The sequence below is a fragment of the Coenobita brevimanus genome, chromosome 57 (assembly GCF_032717465.1).
Source record: "Coenobita brevimanus isolate Jiangsu-jjx chromosome 57, ASM3271746v2, whole genome shotgun sequence".
Taxonomy (NCBI): Eukaryota; Metazoa; Arthropoda; class Malacostraca; order Decapoda; family Coenobitidae; genus Coenobita; species Coenobita brevimanus.
Genome location: NC_137010.1, coordinates 55091860 through 55107245, shown reverse-complemented (window position 1 = coordinate 55107245; position 15386 = coordinate 55091860). Strand labels below are relative to the sequence as shown.

At 41.4% G+C, this 15386-nt stretch overlaps 1 protein-coding gene across 1 annotated transcript in view; it reads right to left on the bottom strand.

Moving 5' to 3' along the window:
* Nucleotides 1-1324: 1324 nt before the first annotated feature.
* The window catches only part of LOC145402020 (pinopsin-like), a 57677-nt gene continuing 43615 nt past the window's right edge, over nt 1325-15386 (bottom strand). Inside the window, exons 7-8 of the mRNA XM_080274119.1 lie at nt 7736-7793; nt 1325-1494 (exon numbers count right to left, since the gene is read on the bottom strand). Of these exons, the coding sequence (XP_080130245.1) occupies nt 1325-1494; nt 7736-7793 (228 nt within the window). The remainder of the gene's footprint in view (nt 1495-7735; nt 7794-15386) is intronic.

Sequence of the window (15386 nt, the reverse complement as noted above, 5' to 3'; positions counted from 1 at the left end):
CATCATCCAGACCTCTTTTTCCCATCCTAGGGCAGGGTAAATGTAAATATTAAAGATTTCCAACATTACCAGGGGATTACAAGATGGTTTCCATGCAGCTACAGTACAGTCACCCAAATAAATCATGACTGATTCCCAGTACCTTGCCCTCATTGTGTTAGCAGGCAAATGGCAAGGCAGTTATATTTGCTTGATTACACACTGAAAATAGCATTTAGGCAAACAGGAACAAAATACATTACTGTGTTGATACCATGCATATCTCGCATTACATGATGAGAAACCAAATATGAAGTTGAGGCTTAGCCAAACGAAAGAATGAAACACACAGCCTCTTGCTTATTGGTTTCAGGATTAAAATGCAGAGAAAATGCTTGTTTTACTGCTAAAGTGAACAATACAGAGGAAGAAATGTAACATAAAATAAGATATACAGTTAAAAGTAATGTTTCTCATCACGAAAATAAGTGTTATGCTGTGTGTTCTAGGGTCGACTTCTCCTTAGAACACTAGCTACTGAGCTGGGGTTCTCTCTCGAGACCGGGTCTAGAAGACACAACAAGAGGAACAGGGCATAAAAACTCGGGGTCAACCAACCTTACAGGTATATTACCTTAGTTACACAAGGAACAGATACAATATTAATAATATATACAGGCAGGTTAAAGGGACACAATTGGACTTGTTGACTCTGGCCCGGGCTGCTGTGGTCTTCGGCTGCTTACAGGTGTTGCCCGGTCCTGGGAGGTAGCTCGTCAGGTGTGCCTTCCTGCAGGAGACATGGGACTACTGCTGGGGGCTGGGTCGTCTGGAGTGGGCTGCTGGTCGGCATGGAGGGAGGCCCTTCCCTAGTGGGGCCTCAGTGGGGAAGGCGGCCTTCTGGACTGGAGCCGGACAGGTCAAGCAGGCGTGCTTACCTCCATCTACTTCCGGAGGAGGACTGCCTGCTGGTGGGGCTGGGGAGGCCATGCCCTGGAGTCCTGGGGGTGCCTCTGGGCTTCTGGGGGCTGCGATCTCGTCTGGGTTGAGTCTCCGTCAGGAGCTGTCTGCGACGTCCCTTGTCCGTAGAGTGCAACAGCAGGGGGCGTTGCCCGGGTGCTGGGTGCAGACTCATGATGGGCCCTCGCCAGAGCTCCTCCAGCTGCAACTCCTCTTGGGAACTGCACCTGTGGGGAGAGAGAGAAGGGTGTCCCGCTCGGCCTCAGGGTGGGTGGTGAAGCGAGCAAGGGACCTCCTTTGTAGGGATAGTCATAAGGGCAGTGGACGAGGGGCGTACAGTGGCCGTCCCCTCGTTCCCAATGCAGACGGATGCCGTCGTCGCGGCTCAACTGGCCCTTGGGACAGCAGGCGAAGGGCGTACGATGGCTGTCCCTTCCTTCCCAGTGCGGACGGTGGCCGTCACCGCAGTCCTGCCTTTCTCTGAGGTGTCAGCCAAAGGGTGTACGGTGGCCGTCCCTTCCTTCCCGGTGCGGACGGTGGCCGTCCCAGGAGTGGCTGCAGGCGAAGGGCAGACATAAGAACATAAGAAGAGAGGATAACTGCAGTAGGCCGGTTGGCCCATGCTAGGCAGCTCCTAGAAGAGTAACTGAACTACTAGAATGAGATAAGGATAGCAAAGAAGAAGGCTCTCCCCCGCCCTCCAAACCCTCCAGCCGAAGCCGGCAGGAAAAAGTCAGAAACACCACGCCGTATAGAAAAACTGGCGTGGACATTTTACAGGAAAGTGTGAAAGGAGAATAGAGACTATCATAGTGTAACCTGAAAAGAAAATTTATTTTTGAATTAGTATTGGTTATAATATTTTCTTTATTCTATATCCACCCCTTATTTGTCATATGCTTATCTAGCCTATGCTTGAAACTCTCAATGGAAGAGGCAGCAACTACTTTACTAGGTAGCTTATTCCATTCGTCTACTACTCTATTACCAAACCAATTTCTACCGATTTCCTTTCTGAAACGGAATTTTTCTAGTTTGAAACCATTATTTCTAGTTCTATCCTGTATGCTCACTCTAAGTACCTTGCTAATATCTCCCTTATTTATACCATTCATCCACTTAAACACCTCAATTAAGTCTCCCCTTACTCTACGCCTCTCTAGCGAATGCAGACTTAGTCTTTTCAGTCTGTCTTCACATGACAGGTTCCGGACGTCATGTATCATTTTAGTCATTCTTCTCTGTACATTTTCTAACGAATTAATATCCATTCTATAGTAAGGACACCAAAATTGTACTGCGTAGTCTAAATGTGGCCTTACTAATGCTAGATAAAGTTTCAATATTACTTTAGATGATCTATTGCTCACGCTTCTCGAAATAAATCCTAGGACCCTATTTGCTTTATTTCTCGCATTAATGCACTGTTGCCTAGGTTTAAGGTCGTTACTAATCATAACTCCTAGATCTCTCTCGCATTCAGATTTGCTAATTTCTTTGTTATCTAAGCTGTATTTAGTATCTCCAATGGTCTTGCCTACGTTAAGTACTTTACATTTTTCAACGTTAAATTCCATTTGCCAAGTTTTAGACCATTTGGACAATGTATCGAGGTCTTTTTGTAAGTAATGGCAATCGTCAGTCGAGTTAATGATACGCCCTATTTTTGTATCGTCGGCAAATTTGCTGATTCTGCTATTGACTCCTAAGTCTAGATCATTTATATATATGATAAATAATAAGGGACCGAGTACTGAACCCTGTGGTACACCGCTAGTTACTAATCCCCAGTCCGACTTAGTTCCATTTATTAATACTCTCTGCTTTCGTCCTTTCAGCCAGGATTCTATCCATTTTAAGATATTGCCGTCTATACCGTGTGCTCGAACCTTTCTAACTAACCTTTCGTGTGGGACTCCATCAAAAGCTTTACTAAAGTCCAGATAAATAACATCGTAAGCTTTATCGCTATCTACTGCCTCATAGACCTCCGAGTAGAATGACAACAAGTTTGTGAGGCAGGATCGTCCTTGCCTGAATCCGTGCTGACTTTCGTTTATAAGATTAAATCTTTCTAAGTGTTCTCTAATCCTATTTGCCAAAATTGACTCTAACATTTTTCCTACTATAGACGTTAGACTTATCGGACGATAATTCGACGCAGCTGATTTATCACCCTTTTTAAAGATGGGCACTACGTTTGCGGTTTTCCACGCCTCTGGAACTTCTCCTGAACTTAAAGAGTCATTAAATAACGTTAAAAGTGGCTGACATAATTCTTCTTTGGTTTCTTTTATAATTTTTGCATATATATCGTCCGGACCTGGCGATTTTTTGAGGTTTTAACTTGTTAATTTCTTTCAATACGTCCTCCTTACTAATGGTTATTTTACTAAGAATATTTTCCGTATTCTCATGGTAAATATTTGCTGCTTGAGGGACCAGGCTTAGATTTTCCTTGGTGAATACTGATATGAAATAATTATTTAGGATGGAGCACATTTCTTTATCTTCACTGGTAATGTCACCTGATTCTGTTCTGAGTGGTCCTATCCTATCTTTATTTTTCGTTCGGTACATTTGATAAAAACCCTTGGGGTTTACTTTTGATTCACTTGCAACCTTAATTTCATAACTTCTCTTTGCTTTTCTTATCTCCCTCTTTACTTCTCTATTTAAAATTGTGTACCGGTTACGTAAGTGTTCCTCTCCATGTTTTATTTTTCTATATATTCCTTTCTTTTGGCCTATGAGAGATTTTAATCTGTTGTTTAACCATCTTGGTTCTGAATTGTTAGTTGTAAACGGTTTTGAAGGAATATATCTATCTTGGCCTCCGTATATTATATTTATTAACTCGTTATACTTCTCACTGGTCGAACGTCTGTTTGGTACTGGAGCTGAGTTAATTTCCGTCACCTGGACTACATTCCTATCTACCACCTCCCCCCTCACAGACACCTGACGGACATCCCCACGTGCTTCCTGCGCCTGACCTATGACCTGGGGATCCCCACTAACCTGACATTCCCTCAAATAGCTAATCTCCCTGTGGAATACCGTTCGAAAATAAGCTCTTAAGCCATCGAAATCTCCTATAGTGTTCCTCCTCGTAACATAGGGTTTGGGTGGAGTCACCCCCTCCCTACACTATTGCCATGTTTCCTAACCCTACGATGTATAACGCCTGTGGTTTGTGTAGTAGGAATGATACATAAACATAACTCATACTAATATAACTGTAATGAAAGTGCTGACATGTATCAAGGAAGAATAAAACTATTCTGCATACTATATTATACGATAATAGAGAAACGTGGCATAAAAATTTGGCAGTGTTGCTCTAAAAATATTCTAATTATTATTTACTTCCCAATCACTTCTAACATTGCTAATTAATTTAGCAAGTATAATTGCAAGAAAATTTGAAGGGATAAAAGTGGGAAGAGGCGATCCTTTCATAATTAAAATAAATATATCAAACAGCTCTGGGGTGGCAGCACTCACGCGACACGTGTTTGTGTGTACGCTGTGGGAGGTCACCAACCCCCTACAGGATTTAGGCCTATTGGGGAAACCTCTATAAAAAAAACGCGCCGTGACTTTTACCTCAAGGGTGGTGCGGAAATAAAGTCAAAATTATAATCCATACATAAAAATGGAAGTAAAAAACCATGGATGACACATAACAAAATCTAGCGAGAGAGAGAGAGAGAGAGAGAGAGAGAGAGAAAAAAAATAATAATAATAATAATAATAATAAAACTTTATTTCCACTAAACAGTGGGTATTCTTATACATTATACAGTAGTACAGCATACAGTATGAAAGTTCTATACACAATATAATACAAGTTGATACATATGGTGGAGAATAGTGACAGAGAGGTAAATGGTTTAAAAGGTGTGGGGACACTTAGGTTAAAAATAGATCAATTAAGGGATTTAGGAACGAAGGCAGTGGGAAGGATTAAGACAGATGGGATTGTAAGATTAGGGAGTTTGAGCAATAGGGTAGAATGTATGCTCTCAATAAAAGTATAGCAATTATCAACGGCTAATTATTATACAGGTGTTGATGGTGGGGGTCTATATTTATAGGAGGTGTTGGTGGTGGAGGTATAGCGGGTGTTGTTGATGGGGGTGTTGTTGGGGGTAGGGGTATAGGGGGTGTTGGTGGCAGGGGTATAGGGGGTATTAGAAAAACGGAGATCACAAGAGGGAAACAGTGTCAAGGTCATCGCTGATGGAGAGGTCAGCTCGGAAACGTGGCAACAGTGCAGGGAGGGGGTGACTCCACCAAAACCCTACGTTTCGATCTGTCAGACTATAGACGAACATTAGGAACGGTGGAGGTATTTTCAGTGGAACAGACATCCCAAATAAATTTGAACTTAATTTCTTCATGATCGCTATTACCAAGTCGTCCACCAACCTCTATATCGCTAATGATATTTTCTTTATTAGCTAAAACCAAATCTAGTATATTATTACCTCTGGTGGGCTCCCTTATATACTGATAAAGGAAATTATCCTGTACTACCTCTAGAAATTCCTCTGACTCTGCATCTCCTGTCTGATTTCTCCAATCTATCCTTGGTAGATTAAGGTCCCCAACAATTATTACTAAGCTGGACTGTGATGCTTTCCTCCCAGAGGTATTTACTATCAGCTCTACTTAATTTAGGAGATCTGTAAATTGCTCCTAAGACTAATTTCTCCCTATTGTTACTAATTTCAACCCAGACACTTTCTGTGTCCCTATTTACTTTAATGTCTGCTTTATTGTAACAGTTTAATGAATCCTTTACATAAATAGCTACCCCTTTCTTCCCTGACGGTTTGACACAAAAATATTATAGCCTTTTATCTGATATTCTGCTAAAAATTCTCGAGTGTCTGTATTCATCCAAGTTTCACTAATAACGGCAATGTCTATTTTCTCTGTACAAATTAAAGCCCTCAGTTCATCCATTTTATTACGTAAACTCCGGCTGTTTGTGTAGTACACTTTCAGATTATTACGAGTAGTTATGCCTTTACCTTGGCATTTACTGTTATTTATTTTATTACTAACTGGGAAACTCTTTACTTTACTAATATAACAATTTTTTGTACTATCGCTTATCGCCCTTCTATCATCGCTTGTTCTATCATCTATCATCGCCTGCTCAATTTGAGGTGCCTGAGTGGATGTATCTACACTAATGGTTGAACTTTTGTTCTTAATTTTGTAAGTATCGATGCAACTATCCAAACATGGTAATAATGATTTCTGACTGTAGTTGCTGCATCTTCCTGTACACCTACTTCTCAATCTCGAAAAAATCCCTTCCTTCCTGGTGCAGACAGTGGATGTGACTGCAGTGCTGCCTGGGACTGTGCTAGGACAAGTCCCGCCCCAATCCTGGCGAGGGCTGGCCTGGCTGCAGAGAAGTCTGTTGGGGCGGCGTTTCTGCTCGTGGCCATGTTGAAGGGAAGAGGGGGGCAGGGTCGTGGGGGACATAGGCCCGTCTCTCCTGGGTCTTACGTGCGCCCTGTGCGACTTCCCGTGTTCTCCCCCTGGGGTGGGTGTTGGGCTGTGGGTCCTTCACGGAGTGGGTGTTGCGACACCCCTACCGGGGTTTCCCGTGGGGATGGGCACTTCAGTAAGCATCTAAAGGTATGTTCATAACCTCCTGTAAATATGCAGGACGAAATTCAGGCGGGAGAACAGCCGTGAGCGCTGTAAGCAAAGTGAAATGCAAGGCAACAAAGAGGAGTATCCACTGAAGTTTGTGAAATATAATTATTGAGGAAGAGTTAGACCTACACAAACCTGGTCCAGATTTTTCATATTTTTAGTTTATTTCACGTAGTTCAGTGGAGGAAAAAGACTGGAACGGTTCAACGGTATTTCCATGGCACGTCTTTTTTATTTTTTTTTTAATAGTGTTCATATATATTTTTGTACAACTACTTTCAAGACAGAGATGGCAATTTTAGACAAAAGTTCAAATAGAAAGGGTCATTTCTATGGAAAGAAATTTCAACATGTAGAATCTGTAAGGTAGTGTTATGAAAGGCGGAGTTTTTTTTTTTTTTTTTTTTCCAACTCTGGGCATGGGCTTCACAGCCTGCTCCCAAGGCCCAGTAGTCCTCCTATATATCATACACCTTTACATGTTACCACTTCGGCACGAACACCCACCGTCCATATTGAATACATGCTAGGGCTGTCTCATACAGGACTGGTGTATTGGTATTAGCGGGGGTACTTTTACATGGCGGGTCTTCTGGTGGATCGGTAAAGTCTGCTTTGCATGAAAATCAAATAGTTAAACATCCATGCCCCAGCGGGGATATGAACCAGGATCTGATAGGATCTCAGGCTACTTCTCTACCGATTGAGCCAGCGGGTTCCTGAACAGTTTACCATGATAAGACCAAGACGAGTATGTTGGTAAAAGACAGAATGAAGCCCGGATGAGACGCACCCTCTTGTCAAGACTAGTGTATTGGTACCATATTATCAATACTTCCGATGCAAGTCTGGGGGGCAGGGTTGCTCAGTGGTAAAGCGTCAGACTCGGGACCGTCTGGGGTGAGTTCGAGTCGCCCGGTAGCTAGCTGCTATGTCGGGAGGGGTAGTGCCACCTAGCAGGGCTATATGATCTGATTAGGTCTAGCTCGGGGGAACTCTTTTTCCGATACCAGTCACCTCGGGGATGTCGATAGGTACCGAGCATCCTGATTATTACTCAAAAACAGCCAAAACTTAGACGAAAGTAATTATTTAGTAAATCAGTTTTAATCACTTGCACTGTACATCTGGCAGTCCAGTCTGATGAACTCGTGGGTGAGGCCATTCTCTGGCTGAGACATTGGGATGTGAAAATAGAAGCTATTCGATGTGAAAATAGAAGCTGTTCGTATTTGGCAACGCCAGTGTCGTTGCATTTGGATTATTATTAAATTTTTGAAAATGATTTTTAAAAATGTAATATTACTTAGTCTTGTCTTTGCTGAAATGAGAAGTAATAAAAATTAATAGCTAAACTGCAGAAAAAAAAAAAACTCGCTGTTTGTTTGTGGAACTTCAAATGCTACCGTACGGATAAGGACGCCATTTGATTCGGTCTTTGAGTCAATTTCATTCTTTCGGCTGGCTGGTGCAATGGATTATAAAAAGCGAAGAAGTGACTATTTTTTAAGGAAAAGGAGGACATTACAAGTAAAGTGGTGTGTCAGATATGTTCAGAAAACATGCAGTACAGTGGAAATACAATTAACATACTCACACATTGAAAACCGAACAGCCTGAGGAGTTTTTGGAGGTTGAATCTAAAAGTAAAGGAAAACCGGAAGCCCCTTCTATCAGCAGAACCAGACAGACTTCCCCGCTAGAAAGAATCAGTAGAAGTGAGGGAAATAGGTAAGTTCAGAGTACCGTAGGAGTTATCAGTTTGTAGATGTGAAACAGCTTGGATCCAAAAAGTATAAAGAACAAAGGGTCATGAGGCAGAGGGAGGGAGGGGTTAGGTGAGTAGGGTGGAGGTGCGTGGATGATTTCCTTGATAAATGCCGTGACAAACTCCACGTTATGTGTAAAAGCAGCATAGTGTATCATTGACAGGCTGACACCTTACTATATCTAAACGTGGAGCAAATGCTGAGCCACAGGGAAGATCCATACGTAGAATAAAGCATCATATTTTAGGCTGTTATTTTTAGGTCTCATATTACGTGCTTAAAAAGGCCAAATATTACTTTAGCAATGTTGAAGCGTTCGGGGAATCCTATATTACTGCCCTGAAATTTAGGCACATACCTTGAGTGTATATGAGATTTGGCGAAACTGCAGGACGACTAATTGTCTCTCCATATAATACACAAGGTAATGTTGCTTCATTTTAAAGCATATTGTATCTATGTATTTACTCACACTGGTGAAAATCATACTACTAATATTCCAAGCAATAAATGAAATGTGAAATATTGTAGTAAAAGATTATAAATGTTAATAGGCAATGAATTAAGCAGGGGACTCGTGAACTGTCTTTAACATCCTCTTGCATTAATGACCTAAGTAAATACATTTTGAGGAATAGTGGGCATACCGTACCAAAACACTATCTATCTATCTATCTATCTATAGCCCGACGCCCTAATCCCGCAAAGGGTGGCCGCAGATAAAACGTCTCCAAGTCTCTCTGTTACCCACCATTTGACTACCCTCCCCTCCCTCATATACAAAACACACAGGATCCTAAAAATTGTATGTTCGTGTAGTTTGAAATAAAACCGTTAGTGGTAGGTGGTGGCGACCATCATCCACTCACTTGATGTAGGCTAGTGCTGCCTACAGTACTTCTTCCTTAGCCTTTATTATTCTTTTTCTGTGCCTGCCCTCCTCTCTTCCTATTTCTCCCATCTTTCCTGTCACTTCTTATTGCTTTTCTTTCCTTTACAGGTGGCTTTACATTGAGTGACAAGCCAAATGGTTTCCTGTAAGCCAAGAAACCATTTACAACGCTGGGTGGTAACCATATAACCAAACAATACGTGCTCCCTACGTGTCAACAAGTGGGTTGGTGGAGGGTTAGTGCCCCTCCCCGTAAAACAAATAACTCAAATGGCCACCCCTTACGGGATGATGGCGTCTGGTAATAAATAGATAGATAGATAAAACCCCCATGAGAGAGAGAGAGAGAGAGAGAGAGAGAGAGAGAGAGAGAGAGAGAGAGAGAGAGAGAGAGAGAGAGAGAGAAAGAGAGAAAGGACTTTGGGGGTATTGCTCCAAGGAAACGTTGTACCCATTTTAAACTGAACTGTCGATCAACGGATGGCAGCAAATTGAAAAGTGTTTGGGAAAAAAGATTCAGCAAATATAGTGGATATTTTTACTATGAGATGGAGACTAATTAAGCGTTATTTTGGTAGATATTATGCTGCAATTAAAGAAGAAATTAGGCCTATAAGAAGCTATAATGAAACAGTCTGCATCATTTGAAACTTTATTTATGTACAAACCATATCATTGAAACTTATTTACGTTTTCTTTATGTGACTTGTTAACGGGTCACACACACACACACACACACACACACACATACACACGAGGGCCGGGATGATGGTGACATATACATACATAGATAACAGTACATACACGTATGGGTCTCTATCCCACACACACACACACACACACAAGGGGCGGGATGATGGTGACACATACATACATAGATAACAGTACGTACATGTAGACATCTATTCCGTGTGTGTGTATCCACCCTACATCTTTCCTCACCCTCCCGTTTCTGTCACTGCTGTCTGTCTGTCTGTCTGTCTGTCTCTCTCTCTCTCAGTAAACCTCAAAGCTGGACCACGTTACTGGGCTCTCTAGGTGTATGTGTGTGTGTGTGTGTGTGTGTGTGTGTGTGTGCAATTGTTGAATTGTACACATGTACTGTATAAGGAGAGAGAGGGAGAGGTGTATCAGATCCCCTTGTAATAATAATAATAATAATAATAATAATAATAATAGTTGTAGTAGTAGTTGTTGTTGCTGTTGTAATGATGATAATAGTAATCATAAAAACAGTAGTAGTAAATAGTAATTGTTTTTGTAGCTAATGATAATATTAATAGCAGTAATAGTTGTAATAATAATAATAATAATAATAATAATAATAGCACTAGCATTAATCCTTTGTAAAGTTATCAGCCAACCGCGCACCGATTCGAATCCCATAGAGGCGGGTGGCAGTTTTTCCCCATACATAAAGGGGCGCGGTGGCCGGGTGGTTGTGAGTTCGAGCCTCGCCCGGGTTTGCCGTGCCGGGAGTGGTAGCGCGCTTCTGTAACCTAGCGGGGCTATATGGCCATAGTTGTCTAGCTTTTATATATATATATATATATATATATATATATATAATGAATGGAGGAAGGATAAACAAAGGAAGAAAATAAGTCCATGTGCCTGAAGGCATCCTCCATTCATAAAATATTTATAACAACTGGATTTGAGTTGAAGTGGATCAAATGTATTTGGGAAGCAACTCCCAGGAAGTGTATTCCAGAGAGTAGTAGTTCTGGGGATAAATGAATTTTGATAAGCAGAGGTTCTACATTGTGGGGGAGACAGTGTGAGTTCATGGGCGCTCCCAGCTGCCCGAGTATTTCGGGAGAAAATGTGAAGGGAAGGCACAATTGAAGCCAGTTGATCGGAGCACTTACGGTAAAAATATCGATAAAATAATGCTAAAGAAGCAACATCTCTACGTACTGATAATGGAGGAAGGTCCTGTGTTATGGCAGGATTATTAATTAATCTAATGACTTTATTTTGAATTTTGTCCAACTGCCTCAATGCAACCGCTCCACATCCACTCCACAGTGGTGAACAGTATTCGATCTGAGAACGCACATGACTTTTGTATATTGTGGCCATCTGCTCGTCAGTGAAGAACTCACGAACTCTGTGCATGTCCCAGTTTTTTAGAGGCATTTTTATCAAGGGATTTAACATAAGCCGTCCAGCTTAGGTTGGGGTTTAGAGCTCTGGGATTAAATCCCTTTTAATCACTTGACATAATACCACAAGGGATTTAGGCATCAGCCATCCGATTCCAATCCCGTAGAGGCGGGTGACTGTTTTTCCCTTGACATAATACCACAAGGGATTTAGGCAGGGTCATGTGCATAAAAGTCACCCTTGCATGCTGTACTGGCAGATTTTTTTTTTTTTTTTTTGGCGGGGGGAGGGGTAATCGATTGTCTCTCTCTCTCTCTCTCTCTCTCTCTCTCTCTCATGGAAAGGGGAGACAGGATGAGATGAAGGGTAACAACAAGTAATAATAATAATAATAATAATAATAATGACTATAATTATGAAAGACGTACTAATGTTCACCTATGATAATATTGCTGACTGGCACAATAATAATAATAATAATAATAATAATAATAATAATAATTATTATTATTATTATTATTATTTGTCATCATCCGGACCTCCCTTCCCACCCTAGGGCAGGGTGAGGAGTAGCAATGTCCAGACAGCCAAAATTTGCCCAGTCCAATGGGCCACGCTTCCATTCACTCATCGTTCAAGCCCCCGGAATCCTGGCTCTATCTGATACGCCAAAAACATTCACCACGTTCTGAAGCTTCACATAAACGTATCCGATAGAGTCAATCCGGACGCTGCCACGTTAAAAAGGGGTGCCAAATCCCTGATCATGCACTTCTCACAACATTCATCCAGCCAGCTCAATCTCTTGTCAGTTCCCTAGCCTCACCGACTTCCAAACCTCTCTTCCTCACACACTCATCCACCATATCTCTCCACCTTCTCCTTGGCCTACCTCGCCTCCTCCCTCCTTCAAATTCGCTCAGATATACCTTTTTCACCACTCTACTGTTATCCATTCTCTCCACATGACCATACCATCTCAGTACACTCTCTTCAATTCTGGTGTCCACCGACTTCCTCACTCCACATCTTTCACGAATCACATTATTTCGTATCCTATCTACTCTCTGTACTCCACATACATTCCTCAGCAGTCCAATCTCCACTGCTCTTACTCATGACTTTTCATTTTCATGCCACACCATAGTCTCACATCCATATGTTAAAGTTGGCACTAACACTCCTTCATGAAAGCCTCGTCCACCTGCAACACTCATGCCTCCGTTTCTTATCAAGGCCTTCATTGCACTAGCTACTTTCCTTCCTTTTGTCACTACTTTCCACTTCTTTTGCACATTTTCCTCTCTTTTCTATCACAGTACCCAGGTATTTGGACTATTACCAATTCCAGTCTCTCTCCATTCTCTGTAACATCGCACTGGGAGTCACCTTCTCTCAGTAACCATCACTTTACTCTTTCCTGCATTTACTCTCAGTGCACGACACTCACAGACATCAGCAAAACTCTGCACTAGCCTACCAAGTTCTTGTCCGGTACTTGCAAGCAGCACTGCATCATCAGCATACAACAAATTTGAGATATTTCATCCATCACCATTCATTACCAACGCCATCCGTCTCTCCATTACTCGTGTTTTTACTTCTCTCATCACCCCATCCATATACATACATACATACATACATATATATATATATATATATATATATATGTATATATATATATATATATATATATATGTATATATATATATATATATATATATATATATATATATATATATATATATATATATATATATATATATATATATTGAACAACCATGGGGACATCACACAACCTTGTCACATGCCCACACCGATCATGAACCATTCACTTAGATGCCCATTAACCCTTACATGTGCTTCGCTACCATCATAAAAGCTCTTGACAGCACCTAGCAGCTTACCATCTACACCTACATGCGCGAAACTTTCCACTTTATCATATGCTTTTTCCAGATCCATGAATGCCATAAACACCTTATGGTCCTTCTCACAAGCCTTCTCTGCTATCTGTCTCACTGCAAATAATTGGTCCACACATCCTCTGCCACTCCTAAAGCCACCCTGTTCATCACTCACTAGGACTTCTGATATCTCTCTTACTTTATAATAATTCTTCCATGTACCTGCCCTGCCACACTCAGTAATCTTATGCCACGATAATTCTTGCACTCACTTCGTTCACCTTTATAATAATACTAATAATAATAATAATAATAATAATAATAATAATAATAATAATAAAACACTGAAATAAAGCTCAGTTATTTTTTTATTGATATACAGACTAATAAAGTAATTCTTGTTGGATACGTGAAGCAAAGTGTATGTGTGTATGTGCGTATGGTTGTATGTATGTACTATATGTGCAGTATTTAGGCTGTGTGCATGTGTGTGTGTATGTGTAGTATTTAGGATGTGTATGTATGGATGTATAGTATGTGTTAATAAATGTAGGCTGTGTATGTATATGTATGTCTGTCTGTAGGTTGTGTATGCATATGTATGCGTGTATGTAGATTATGTGTATGTATGTATGTAGATTTTAAAGCAATTTCTCATCTATATATTTTTTTATATAATTTTTCACGTCACTGTTTCATGACTATTTCCTTCCCCACCATCCACTCATCGAATGCAGTCACCATTTTCTATTAAAAACTGTCAGATGTGAAGTGTTAAAATTTGGGTTTCACTTTGTTCCATATATGACGCAAACCAAGCCGACTCCGTTCCTTCTTTACCCCTGCACAGTTGTTGACTCTATACAGGGGTTTTGTCCGCCCCTGTGTGGAGTACAACTCTCATGTGTGGGCAGGCTCCCCACATACAGCTCTTCTCAATAGGGTGGAGTCAAAGGCTTTTCGTCTCATTAACTCTCCCCCTCTTACTGGCTCCCTTCAACCTCTGTCTCTTCGCCACACGGTTGCATCTTTATCTCTTTTCTGTCGCTACTTCAATACTTCAATGGTCACTGCTCCTCTTACTGGCTCTCTTCAACCTCTGTCTCTTCGCCGCACTGTTGCATCTTTATCTCTTTTCTATCGCTACTTCAATGGTCACTGCTCCTCTTACTGGCTTTCTTCAACCTCTGTCTCTTCGCTGCACTGTTGCATCTTTATCTCTTTTCTATCGCTACTTCAATGGTCACTGCTCCTCTGAACTGTCTGCTTGCATCCCTCCACCTCTACGACGGGCGCGCAGCACCCGTCTAGCATCAAACTCTCATCCCTTTTCTGTCCAGCTCTCTAATGCAAGAGTTAACCATTACTCCCAGTCCTTCATTTATACAACAGGTCAACTGTGGAACTGTCCCCTTCTGTCTGTATTTCCTACTGCCTATGATCTCCAGTCTTTCAAACGCAGTGTGTCCAGGCATCTCGAAATGAACGGATCTTGAATTTGGCTCCCTTTTGTATTGTTTTTGTTATTTCTTGGAAGGAACGGTTTGCAGGCTCCTGGCCTTTGGTTCCTTCTTCCTTGCATAAACAAAATTATCAATATATCTCTTGTTTCTCAATATAATAGCTACCAAAAGTGTGTATACGATTAATTTTTTGAACCACCCTGTATGAAATAAAAATTGTGTAGATTTGAATTTTCATATTTTTAACCGTCTTGGCGCGTACAGATATAAATTTTCATGTTTTTTTTAACCGTCTTCTCGGGTGTAGATTTGAATTGTCATATTTTTAACCGTCTTGGCGCGTATATATTTGAATTTTCATGTTTTTAACCGTCTTCGCGCTCCGTACCCCCGTTTTCTGTGGAGCATGTTTTGATGGTGGTCAGTTGTATATCCTTCCTCCTTCTCTCTCCATTTCTCTCTTTCTCTCTCCCTCCATCCGTCAATCTCTCTTCCTTTTCTCCATCCCTCCATTTCTCTCTTTCTCTCTCCCTCCATCCCCTGTCTCTCTCTCTTCTTTTCCTCCCTCCCTCCATGTCTCTCTTTCTCTCTCCCTCCATCCCCCTGTCTCTCTCTCTCTCTCTCC